The sequence below is a fragment of the Pteronotus mesoamericanus genome, unplaced genomic scaffold, assembly GCF_021234165.1.
Source record: "Pteronotus mesoamericanus isolate MK-2021 breed Mesoamerican mustached bat unplaced genomic scaffold, CSHL_Meso_final scaffold_174, whole genome shotgun sequence".
Taxonomy (NCBI): Eukaryota; Metazoa; Chordata; class Mammalia; order Chiroptera; family Mormoopidae; genus Pteronotus; species Pteronotus mesoamericanus.
Window position 1 is genome coordinate 41,031,781 of NW_026555309.1, and position 12,716 is coordinate 41,044,496.

The following is a 12,716-nucleotide window of genomic DNA, read 5'->3' on the forward strand; positions in this document are numbered from 1 at the left end:
GACAGATGAGTATCTTTTGATTTAAGGGTCTGTTTTCCTAGACTCTAGTGCCTTAGTTTGTTTAAGCAGCAGTTGTATTCGTTGGACCTTCTGAAACAATTTTAAAATTTTTTTAATAATTTTTTCAGTCCTCACCTGAGATGTGTTCATTGATTTTGGAGAGGAAGGAGGAAGAGAGAGGAAGAGAAACATCAATGTGAGAAGGAAACGTTGACCAGTTGCCTCTCGTAGGCCCCTGACCCAGCTCAAACCCACAGCCTAGGTGTGCGCTGGGACCAGGCATCAACCCCGGCCCCCCCCCCCCCACCTCTGGGTGTGTGGGTTTATGTTCCAGTGGGGCCAGGGCAGGGCTTTTGTTAATTTTTTTTTTTTTTTAAGAGCTTTAATTTAGCTAAACTGCAGGAACCCCTCACGCTCCTTTTTCTTTACAACTACATATTAAGTCAAAGAAGTACAATGAAAGAAAACACTGATTTTCAAAACCAGCTTTATTAAGATGTAATTTGCCATAAAATTCACATGTTTTAAGTATATGGAAAGACCTGATTTTTATGTAAAAGAAGAACCCTGGGAATTACCTGAATACTAATTATAAACATGCATCCCCAGAAGTCGACGCCTTTCCTTCTTCCCACATTTTGATTCAGTGGGACTCACTTTGCTAAATATTAGGAGACCTGCTAAAGATAAAGATACTGCGTGGTAAGATTCTGAAATTCCAGTTCTTTTTCACCTCTTAATTATTAAGACACTTTTATCTCTGAATTTATAAACTCACATGGAGTATTTTTAAGTTTAAGAATCTGAAGTCACGCGGTATCAGAGGACCATAATGACAACACAAGCATTTTAATTTGTGGGGGGAGAGTCCTTAAAATGTTTCAAACCCATATCCTTTTTGCGTTCATTTTGCCTTATATAAACGTCACAGCCTTTTTAAAGCCTTCTGGAAAATGTCATTTTTTTTTTCCTACTTTCACAAATTGGAAATGCCGCATTCAAGCAACATCAGAAGAGGAAGGAGGAATAAAAGGTGGTTATTATGAGTCTAGGTTTGAGTTTTAGACATTCATGAAGTGTGTTGTTTAACCAAGAGCTTCAGTAGACTTTCTTGTTCCCCGCGTGGCAAGTTCATTTGGAAGGGAAGCAGCAAAGCCCGAAAAGGAGAGCAACGGCAGCCCGCATTAGGCCCCGCCTCCTGCCTCGCCTTCTCTGCCAGTGTGCGGTGTGCTCGGAACGGACGCCAGTTGCTTGCAAATTCTCATCCCCAGGGGAATGTGGTGGCATCACTTCAAAGTGCTAGGGACGTTCTGGAGATCTCAGCCACCATTACCAGCACGTCGCTGGCAGCGATAACTCTTTATCACGTCAGCATCTTCTTTGAAGTGGTTTCCAGTGCCCTAGTATGAAGTGTTTATCACCTCTATCACTCGGTGTCATATGCAGTGCTTTATATGATTCATTTATTGTATTCGATGACCTGAAGCTACAGGCTGCATTATAACTTTTTATCTTTTGCATAACTTAGATAAGAACAGTATCCTGAGCACCTAAAAGACACAAGAAGAAAATGTCGTGTACTTAGTTGTTTAAACCGTCGTGTAAGGGAATGGCTGTTGAGGGCAGGGGTTTCGGGCCTTGGAGGTGCATGGTGACCATTATGGGAAGGACGGGTGATTTTTAGAAATAGCAACTCGGATATGCTGTCCCTAGAGATTGACTCAGACTATCCTGGTTGGGGTTCGGGAGTGTTCACCCTGAAAAATTCTCTAGGGGATTGTTCTTCAGACGGCTCACAGAGCCCCCGAAGGAAGCACTGCGCTAAGAAAACAAAGTTTGCTTAGGAAGGATTTCTTAGCACATAACTTTTTACCAAAAGAGAATAAACACGTTCACACAGAAGTAGAAAACGCATGAGTGGTGCTTTTGTGCATGAAGTGAGGATGGCGGTAGTTGTTCACTGGAGATGTGTCAGTGTTGGGTGTGGTGGGAAAATCAGCATAATTAAGTATACATTCTGCTTATTATACCTAATTATAAGGCTGAGGGTGAATTCAGTTACTTTACACTATAATGTTGCTTGCATCTATCTTTTGTTTTTAGGAAAGGAATAGTTACCCTGTTTTCTATAACACTGATTTCTTACCATCATGTTACATTTTAAAGATCATGCTGTCAGGAACCAGTTTGGTTAATTCTCCACACAGCTCACGATGCCTGGCTTAGGACCTTGACTGTAGTAGGCATTTTATAAAACATTGAATTAGAAATATCTAGGCAATTAATCAGTTAATGAGCCTTTCTACAAAGATTATTACATCATTTGATAGGAAGGCTGTCATTATGGTATACCAGAGCGATTGAAGCGTAGGCAAACTCTTAGGTGGTTATTTTTACCTGTCTTCTGGAGGGGGGTTATTTTGTCCCCTCCACCCCTCGCCGCTCTCTTTATCTGCCTCGGCTGGAGGGTTGCTGCTTTTCCTCGTTTTGAAGCTGTAACTGAAAATTTGATGATTTTGTTTGATGCTTTTAGACATATCGCGATACTCAGTCTAAGATAATGAGTAGGATAACCCGAGGTCCTGGGTCGCTTGGGATGGTCCAGATTGATGCTGCTGGTCCTGGCAAAATTGTGAACAGCACCCTCGGTCACTCTCCAGATGCTAACGTGCCTTAGCACCTGGGGCCTTGGAGCGTCTGGATTGCTGACTGGCAAACTGAGTTCTCGCCTTCCCTTGTCCTTAGAGGCCAGTCAGGGGCACTGCGCACTCATCTGCTGTTAATGGGTCTTGGCTTAATGTTCGGCCAGTTTCTGCATTTTGGTCTCTAAACCCCCAAATGTCGGTCCTCTAACAAGTAGCACTTCTTAAAGTAAGATGCTCCTGTCTGGCTTTTTGGCCACCTTTGGTATGCAGTTGACCCTTGAACTGTATAGGTTTCAGCTGTGTGGGTCCACTTATGCACAGATTTTTTCCCAATAAATACTATAAATGTATTTTCTCTTTCTTACGGTTTTTTCTTAATAACATTTTCTCTAGCTTTATGTAAGAATACACTACAGGGTGGGCAAAAGTAGGTTTACAGTTTACATGGAAAAAGACATGCAGGTTATGATTATTACAATAGCCCTTACTAATTCAAAAGAATGTCACAATGGCATAGTGCACTTAGGTACAATCTCATAAATGATCAAATAAGTAACACAATAATTAATGAATAAACAATACGAGAGTAAACTGTGTTTCATGTACTCATGACTGTAAACCTACCTTTGCCCACCCCTGTATCTAATACACTTCATATGCAAGATATGCGTTAACCGAAGGCTGATGTTATTGGTAAGGCTTCGGATCGACAGTAGGCTATTATTAGTAGTATTAAGTTCTGGGGGAGTCAAAAGTCAAATGCATTTTTTCTGCAGTGGAGGTGAAGGGTTGTTTGGCACCGCTAGCGTTGTTCATTAAGCAACTATATTATATATACAAAATTTATTATAACAAAATTTGTTCTGAGAAGTGGAAAATACATTTTTGTAGAAAATAGACTTGTTGAAATATATTCCAGAAGTGCAAATTGTCAGAACCTTTAATGACTTAACCAGCTGTTTCCCTAGGTGGGCAGTAAATCTCCTTTTGAAGATAAGGGTGCTGTGTGTGTGCGCGCGCGCGCATGCGTGCCTGCGTGCGCAAGCACACTGCAGTTTTTTGTTAGCTTGTGTCTTAAGTTGGTCTTTTAAAACCCGTTGGTGCTTAGTCTCTTACTTTCCGCTTTAAATTCTGCATACTAGCCTGTTTGCCTTTAGCCCGTCCTCTGTTTTTCTCCCTATTAATCATACTTACATTTGTCTTCCATCACTACATAATTCTCTCCTCCCCAAAACATTAATTATGCAAAATAAGTCTCAATATAGTAGAACAGTGGTTTGGATTCAAAAGGAAAGTTGTTGCTCACATACTTTTTTTTTAAAAAAAATTACATTACATGGAGAAAATGTGATTCCTTTTGTAATTCTTAATAGTGCTACTGACATTATCATAAATGACATTTAGTTAATGTTTTATATATCAAATTTAAAAAGGGCATCACACACTATTTCAGCTCTCAGCTCTGCCTCACCTAATTACTCACCTCCGGCGATGGGGACACAGGAGCGCTGCACCCCCTTCCGAGACCGCCACCTGAGCACGTTTGCAGACGTCTGGGGCGTGCAGGGTCTGGGACGTGGTCTGAGAAGGGGGGTGAACCACACGCCCTGTCCCGCCATTGGTGGGACAGAGGTAGGGGCACGTTTCTTCCCTGGTCACAGCTCTGGTCTCTGTGTCATCCACTGGATGGCTTCTTAATTGTTTTACAAACTAAGCCCACATCAGATGAAATGCATGGAGAATTATACTTTCTGATTTTAATGTTTGTGGCAATTTTTTTCATATGATGATTCCAGAAGGTTTTTCACACACAATCTTTCAGGAATATAGTTTCTAAAAGCCAGATTAGTCTACGTTTTATTGCTCTTGTCCTTGGGTAGTTCTGAGCAATATTTAATTTTTTCACTTAAGAGTGATAGTATACAGTCAAGTTAATTCTAGGCACAAAATCTACAAATTGACTTCGTAAGTAGGAGACTATCTAATACATAATACACTGTAATGAGTATTAAAAACTGTAAGAGTGAGGGGAAAGCAGATGTCGAGTAGAGACAAACAAGAGATGACTCTGCCTGAGGCTGCCTTTCACTAAAGACGGTCACTCAGAGCAGCTTTGAAGAGCGTAACAGTTTTGTCTGCCTTGCCTGTCGCAGAGCCAGGGACCGCAGTGCAGGGGGGGCCACCCTTGGAAACAGCACTGTCGCTGCCGTCTTTGCCTTTGTCACCCTTTTCTGTAAGGTTTGTGTGCCTGGGAATTAAGAACGAGTAGTGAACTTGAGAACGGAAGGAGAGGAGGTATAGAATTACACGTGGAAAGAATCATGTAATAAAATACTCCTCTAATGGATTAAAATCTTTTCAAAAGGAACACTTTCCTGAAGATAAGACTATTTTGTTCCTGTTTCTTTGACCCCCAGTCGAATTAGTTACTAAACTGTCGATGCTGAGTTTGAGCCTCCTCCCACGTGCCTTCCTTTCCAAGCTCTGGGTCACTGAAAAGGCATTTTGGCTTTCCACGAGCCGTCCTCTGTTGTGATGCTTGCGTTGTTCCTTCTGACCATAGCTGTCCTTCACGGTCCCCAACTTGTGCGCGTAGTTCAGTCTGCTCGTTCTTCAGGGAAGCCCTCAGGCCAGGTCCCATGTCCCACCTGAAACCTCTCCTCTCTGCGGTATTGTGGCCCTTGTGGCCATGTGGTCTCTTTGACATTGGATATCCCTTGTTTTTGAATGTTGTCCAAATATTTTAAAATTCAGTTTATAAACCGTTGTCTTTTCCAATAGTTTCTTTTTAATCCCCTGTCGTTCTCATTGTGCTGATGGCACCCATAGTACCGGCTCTTTGGCTAGCACGTGCATGTCCGTGTCTGGCACTCGGGAGGGCTGTGTGGGAGTGGGGCTGTAATACCACCGCAGCTTTGTAATTGTAGGAAGTGAACAGATTGTCCTGGCACTAACTATATGGGTAACTTGACTTTTAATTTTAACCTTGAAGGGAGTGTATGTGATGCAGACTCTCAAAGGGTTTTGGACACCACAGAGCTAAAGTCTTGAAGTGATGAATTTTAGAATCTAATAGAAAAAAAGCAGTCTGTCTCTTTTCACCTTGATTACTGATGTCCTCTGCCAGGCCTAAAAATAAACCATTAAATGTTTAAAGTGAGTCATTGACATTGTCATCTGTGCTTCAGAGAAATCGCATTGTTCTGGCGTTTATGTAGTGGACAATGTACTATCTTTGCCATTATTTTGCTTCTTATAGCACATATTGGAGCAGATCTTAATTTCATTTTATCAGTTAACTTCGGGAGTCTACATTCATTTAGTAAAGAAATACTGTTTTTAAGAACCCGCTGTATTTCAGGCATGCACAGCAATGAACAAGAAAAGGGCTTTATGTGGGAGTGACTTATGTTCTGGTGGTAAAGACAGATAGGTGTATAAATAAGTACAGCAAGTTGGTACAGGTTCTATGGTAGAAATATGCATAAAGGACTAAAACCCAGTAATCATAGCCATTCCTGCTTGAAAGTATGAAATTTAGTGAGCCCTAAATATGCTACTGAATTCCCACTATAGTACAATTAAGAATCAATTGAGGAAATATAATTGCTGTGTAGAAGGTGTAGAGACTGTTATTTTCTGCTTTTACAGGTCAACCTAACCCAGAAGCATGCATTTGGTTTCTATAAGAGGATCTAAGCATTCCTCAACTCCAGGGACAGTGTTAGTAAATTGCTTTTGTTGTAGAGGATAGGTTTATCCCAAGTACCCCGTGCCATGGCGGTATTTAATAATAGAGACATTCATAGATTCATGATAGTTTAATAATGGAGGCATTACTATTTCCAGTTAGATTTAGATTATCATTGGGTAATATAGTTAGTTGAAAGTATAAGGAGCTTATTTTAAAAGGGCTCTGTATTAATCAATCATCCAAACCCCCAGACTTACCAGAGCTTCACAGGAAAGCAAATGCCGTCACAAACTAGACGTATGCATTGGTGGACCAGCCACTTAGAAATATGCAGAATCCTTCCAGAACCTTTGTGTTCCTACGTGCCTGATGCATGCCGCGAGCATTTCTGCACTGCTCCTCACGTTTTTTTGTGAATTGGTCAGGACAGGCTGGAAATCAGTTCTCAACCTCACCATCAAAGAAGGAAGGTGCTAAGTAGGGGTCGAGACGTCTCACTCTGTGTGAGGTGAGGACTGGGGACCCTGGGTGCGTCCACGTGGGGACGGTGTTGGGGCCAGAGGAGAAGGGCTAGTCTTTGGGTATCTTTAAAGAAGAAATGGTTAACTTAGGAGTATGCAAATTTTACTAAAAATTACATTACATATTTTTGAGTGACTTCTGCATTCCAGAGAATTTTTATATTAATTTACTGCTCCCAAGCCTGAGAGGGAGGTAGAAGGATTTTCCTGTTTATTGAACAGATTGCCCCATAAGCCTGGCACGTTTTGGGCAGGGTAAGGTCATGATTTTTCTCTGTCCATCTCTTCCCCCTTGTAGACTTTCTATTTCTCGTCCTAAGTGTATCGTTAGCAGGGTTCTGAATTCCATGTGCTGCAGGAGAATAGTGGATCACTTTTTTTATATGCTGGAACTAAAGTTAAAGGAAGAAGTCATATTGCTCAGACTAGCTAGTTGCTCAAGACTTTTGGTGTATGTTTAACCCATTTTTTCCTTTGGAAAAGAGACAGTTGGGAAGAGATCGGAAAGTGAGTTTATTGGAAAAGATCAGAAGCAGGGATAAGGAGGAATTAAAGGAATACTTTAAGGACAACAGGTATCAGCATGTTTACTTTCTTATTTGAACTTTATGAAAATCTACTTCTATTAAACCAGCAGTACAAGTACTTTAATGATATCTTGTGGAAGCTATTTGATACTGCTAGCAGAATTTGATATGGATATTATCAAGTTCTTGATAGCTTTATATTTGATGTCAGCAACAAGTTGGATAAGTTACATTACATTAGGGCTCTCTGCTAATTAATTACAAGTAAAGCGAACTCAGCCCTTCCTGGACAGTAGGTGAAAGGATCTGGAAGCAGGAAGGTCAACCAGAAAACAGTCTCTGACAACATGAGAGACTATGTCCAGGTCCCTGTGGCTGAGCTTGAAAAGCCTTATGAATTGGCTTCGACGAGGGAGTCAGCTGCGTTTCTGTGCCTGAGTATGTCCCGTGGTTTCATTGTAGTTGTTCTTGTGATGCTTGCAAGTTCAGTATTCTCTTATTTAAAATAGTCTGTAATTACTTCTTTTATGATTACTGTTGCCACAGTCTTTTTAACCTTATATTATCTTCAATATGTTTTCATTTTATAGAAACCTGAGTAAGTTTAATGTTTTAAACCTGGTTTTATGTATATTCTCTACAGTTGGTAGCTTTCCATTTATAGTAACTGGTTAAGAAAGTGTTTCTGTTTTGTTTCATTTGGGGCGTTGTGGAGAAACTTGACGTGATCATTTATTTTCCTACACGGAAGTGCCTTCCTCATTGGTCAGACGTATTCCTGCAGTCAAGTTCATTCTCATGGTGTGCAGAATGCTAAAATGTTTAATTTAGAAATTGTTCGGTACTTGAGTTTAGTGTGGCAGTTACCCTCTGAAGTCATCAGATGCAGTTGGAGTCTCAGCTCCTCTCCTTGGCAGCTGTGTGATGGGCCAGCTGGGCCTCCCGGAGCCTCTGTTTCTGCATTTGTCAGACAGAGGAGAGTAACCACCTCAGCGAGAACTTACTCCATGAGTAAGTGAATGATAGGTTAGCCCTGCGCACATCATGCCCGGAAAGTGGCGCTTACCCCCACTGATGCTCATGTTGTTACTGGCAGCTTACTGTGAACCATCTATCATATCTGTTGTGATTTTTAGATGATGAGTTTACAGCAAAGGTTCTCACGTTTTTGGGACTATTGTCTCAAAGGCCCTCAAACACCTGCTTGCCCCTATTGCAGCACTTCCCTTATGCATTGCTAACAATAGCTGCCATTGTATTGAATGCTTACTTTATGTTACATCCTTAATAAGAACTTTGTATACAGTTGCATTTAATTTCCAGTAAATATGCGAAAAGCATGATTATACTATTTAACTGTTGAGGAAACATAGGTGAAGTAAGAGAAAGTAACCCACCCACGCAGCTGGACGGTGAGAGACCTTGGGTTCACCCCAGGCCTGTCTGACTCCAGAACCCACGCCCTTCAACCCCTTGCTGCCTGTTGGGCATTTTGCCTTTTTATTCCACTGTCTCCCCCAGCAGACACGAGCTTTCTGAAAGTAGGAACTGGCCATTGTATGTATTCCAAGTTCACATTTCTTGAAGGCTCTTTAAAATAAAAGCAATATGTAATATCAGACAGTGTCAGTGTAAATGAAACTTAATAGCTTGTTAAGAATCCTTAACTATTGAAAATAACACAACTTACCATCCTGAAGAGAAGCTCAAAACTGAGACTTGTTTTTTAGTCCCATTGCCAGCCTCTTTGCCATGACAGCCATTTGAATTCACTATTTCTTTGGCCTTGTATTAGTGATAGCAAAATATTCATTTTAATCTTACCAGGCTATGAGCTTCTTTCATCTAAGTATTATGTGCTAGCTTAGTGCCCTGTATAAGTTAATCACTCCATACAGGTTTGATTTTAACCTATTACAGTGTACTAACATTTATTTGTAGTATATTTGTGTTATGTATAGTGAACACAGAAATCTGACTTTTGCTCATTTGGCTGTTACCCTTCCTTTTCTTTCTAATAATAAGATTTGTGTTTCAGTTTTGGACTCTAAAAAGAAGTCAGGTGTTTTTTGTGTTAGTTAATATGAAAAAATCCCCTAATGGACTCTTTAGCAGTATTTCTATTCTATTAAAGTAAAAAACACCCTGAACAATAGGTAGCATTTCACATTATCAGCCTAAGTATAGATTGCTGAGTTATTCAGTATTCTTATAACGATTTATAAACCGTTTGAGGCCAAGGATCTTGTGTCTTTCATACCTTCTTGCATCTGTGGCATCGAGCATAACACCGCATACTAGGTACAAGCGACCTATTTGGAGGACGATGGATTTGACCACTAATATCGACTGCAAAATCTGGGTCTGTCCTCCTGGGTTGGGCCTGTGCTGGGCACTGAGTTGACATTTGGTATGTGGCTGCGTGGGCGAAAGGTGCATACATACGTCATGAGCGAAGTGAAAGGCAGAGAAGTCTCTTGCATGGCCTTACTTGAAAAGATAGTAGCAATTGTCTGGGTAGAGCTGAGTTCTTTTCACGTCTAGCTCAAGTGTTCCCTCATTCCATATTTTGGTTTTTAAATATATGCAAATACACACTTACACAGTGACACGTATACCCCAGCTTCCTAAATCACGAGAATAATTTTTAATGGCTCAAGACCAGTATTCCTATTAAGTTACCAGTTTGCAGGGCAAGAGAACCAATTCTTCGCACTTACATAGTTTTTCCAGGCAGCTGCTGCGCTTTGCCTGAAGTCACATAGGAACTCACAGACTGGGGTGAGCTTCCGGATCCGAATCCATTGCTCCTTCCAAGACATCAGCAGCTGAGAATATATAGAGCAAACTTTGAACATTTTAGAAAAGTTCCCGGACTTTCCTTTTAGTTTGTCTTCCCATCTATTGTAGTTTCTTATATGATTATTATGTAGATAAAAGTATTAACTGTTTTCATCAGCGAGGAGTGAACTGTCACTTTAAGGCCACTGTTGGCGGAGCTGAGTGGATTGGATTGCGCAGAGGGAGTGGGGAGTAGGGGGTGCAGAGCACAGTGTGAGATCAGAGAGGAGGTAAAGGGGGTGGCGATTGTGTATTTGCTTTATAGGGCGAATGCCACGGGGGGGTGTGTGCACATTCACACACATGCCCCCAAACAATTTGGTTTTGAACTTTGGAATAGCTCGTTAGTATATTCATTTTGACCTGGTATCTTTGGGGAGGGGAGAGGAAATTTAACTTTTTCATTTTTTAAATTCTCACCTAAGAATATGTGTATTGATTTTAGAGGGAGGGACTGACGGGGACAGGAAGGAGGAAGAGAGAGACAGGGAGAGACGCATCCATCTGTTGGGTGCCTTCTTTAAGCACCCCGACTGGGGATCGAACCCGCAGCCTTTTTGGTGTATGGGATGGCACTACGACCAGCTGAGCCACCTGGCCAAGGCAAACTTCTCCATTTGTTAATCAGAAACTGAATTCATATGCCTTTTTCTGTTGGTGGCAGTTTGAACTTTTCTCCTTTAATTTAAATAACCCTTAAAATTTAGAAACTTGAATTTCTGGGTCCATTTACAGTATGACTAATCTCTGTATTTTGTGACTTTATTCTCTTTTGAACAGGGATGTGCTGCTGCTGTTCTGCTCTGCGTCCTCGCTACAAACGCCTGGTGGACAACATATTCCCTGAAGATCCCAAAGTAATTTGATCCACATCTACTGATCCTTCTCTTTGCTGACCCATCCTCCCCCCTGCTGACCTCCTTAAGGTTTCCCTCATTTCATTTCTCTACTTTTACTCCTGAATCTCACCATGTACTCTGCTATTCTTATACTTTTTCTTTCTTTTGCTTTTAAGCGATCAATGCTTGCTTGTCTCCTTTTCAGATCTTTCTCATAGATTGGACATAAATTTGGAACGATGGACAGGTGATGTTCTATCTGTATAGTTCTTAAATTTAAGTAATACTCACTCATCAGGATTTTATGAACTGCTGCCAGATATTTGTGTGAAATGCTAAGAACACAACTGTGAGCGCAGACCTGGCTTTCTGCCTTGCCACGCTCGGAGCCAAATTACAAACCATAGTGTGTGAAAAGGGCTCTGTGACAGAGAACGGAGGTACAGGTGCCCCTGGGGGTAGGGGGTTGGAATGTCACCTGACTTGAGTTGAGGAGAAGAAGGAATAAATAGGACTGGCCACACGGTTCTTAGAAGAGAGTGGAAATGGAAAGTAAGAATTCTCCAGGCAGAGTTTGTTCTCTTTTTACTTAAATTCTTATAAATTTTTTATAGAAGTTACTTTGCTGTGGAAGATTACTGGTTTCAAAGCAGCTCAGTTTTGTTTAAAAGGTTTTGTTTTGACACTCCTAAATTTTCTAAGACTCCTTTGTTCTAGTGTTTGTGGATATGAATAAAAATTGTTACCATGGATCTGATTTCCAGAATTTGCTTTATTTTAAAATCTAGCCAACAATAGAAACCTTTTGGCTGTCTTGACATTCATTTATGTATCTCATGAGCTATATCTCATTTTTAATCAAATCTGTATAAACATTCAGCTGTTAGGGGAAGCTAATCAATTAAATACTGCCGGCTGCCAGATATCCTGCATAATTTGTGGCGTAGAAACAGCCCTGAGATACGGTTCCTGCCCTGAAGGACCTGTCCATCCATTGACTGATTTAGGATGCTAAGTATGCCGAGTAGAGTATACTGTATCAGCCAGTGGATGGAAACGCGTACTAAATATTAAATCACAGTGCATAAACCAGGAAGTGAAACGTGAAGTGAAGCAGGTGCCAAAGTCCTTTTCCTTTAAAGCAGGGAGGTGTCGTTGTGATTGGCAGTCCCTGGGACGCATGCTCAGAGAAAGGAGACTTGCTGGGTTCGAAAGCAGCACACCATCGGGAGGAGTAGAGATCAGTCTCTTTGCTGCACGTGATGGGCCAGGCAAGGGAACGGCACTGGAAAGCAAGGGGTGCATTTGAGCTCAAGAGCCTTCAGGCTGTAGAGGGTGATGAGTGCGAGTCATCACCGCAACTTCTGATCTGGAATTTCCGACGTAGTATTTAGCCGACTGGATACGCAGCTACTTCCCCTCAGTGGCCTGGGACGGGCGGTTCCTGAAGACACGCTGGGGGCCACAGTGGGGAGGACTGTGGAGGACGGTCCCGGTGCCCGCGTCATCCGCTCCCACCTGTGGGTGGTGAGGGAGCTCTGATCATGGGAACAGTGTCAGGTGAATTAGAGAATGATTGCAGGAAGACTATCTCACCAGGCGTTGAGATAAGATTGATGTAAATAGCAGTCTGTACAATAAGCTCAAAA

The 12,716-nt window shown here is 41.6% G+C and overlaps 1 protein-coding gene across 2 annotated transcripts in view; it reads left to right on the top strand.

The window, feature by feature from the left end:
- The window catches only part of EFR3A (EFR3 homolog A), a 69,833-nt gene that overhangs the window by 10,018 nt on the left and 47,099 nt on the right, over window positions 1-12,716 (top strand). The window contains exon 2 of one of the 2 annotated variants that reach the window (XM_054590499.1): window positions 11,009-11,154. Coding sequence is in view for 1 of the 2 variants with exons in the window: in XM_054590498.1 (XP_054446473.1) it covers window positions 11,009-11,085 (77 nt within the window). In the remaining variant the exon portion in view is untranslated. The remainder of the gene's footprint in view (window positions 1-11,008; window positions 11,155-12,716) is intronic. The other variant, XM_054590498.1, reaches the window with a different exon arrangement.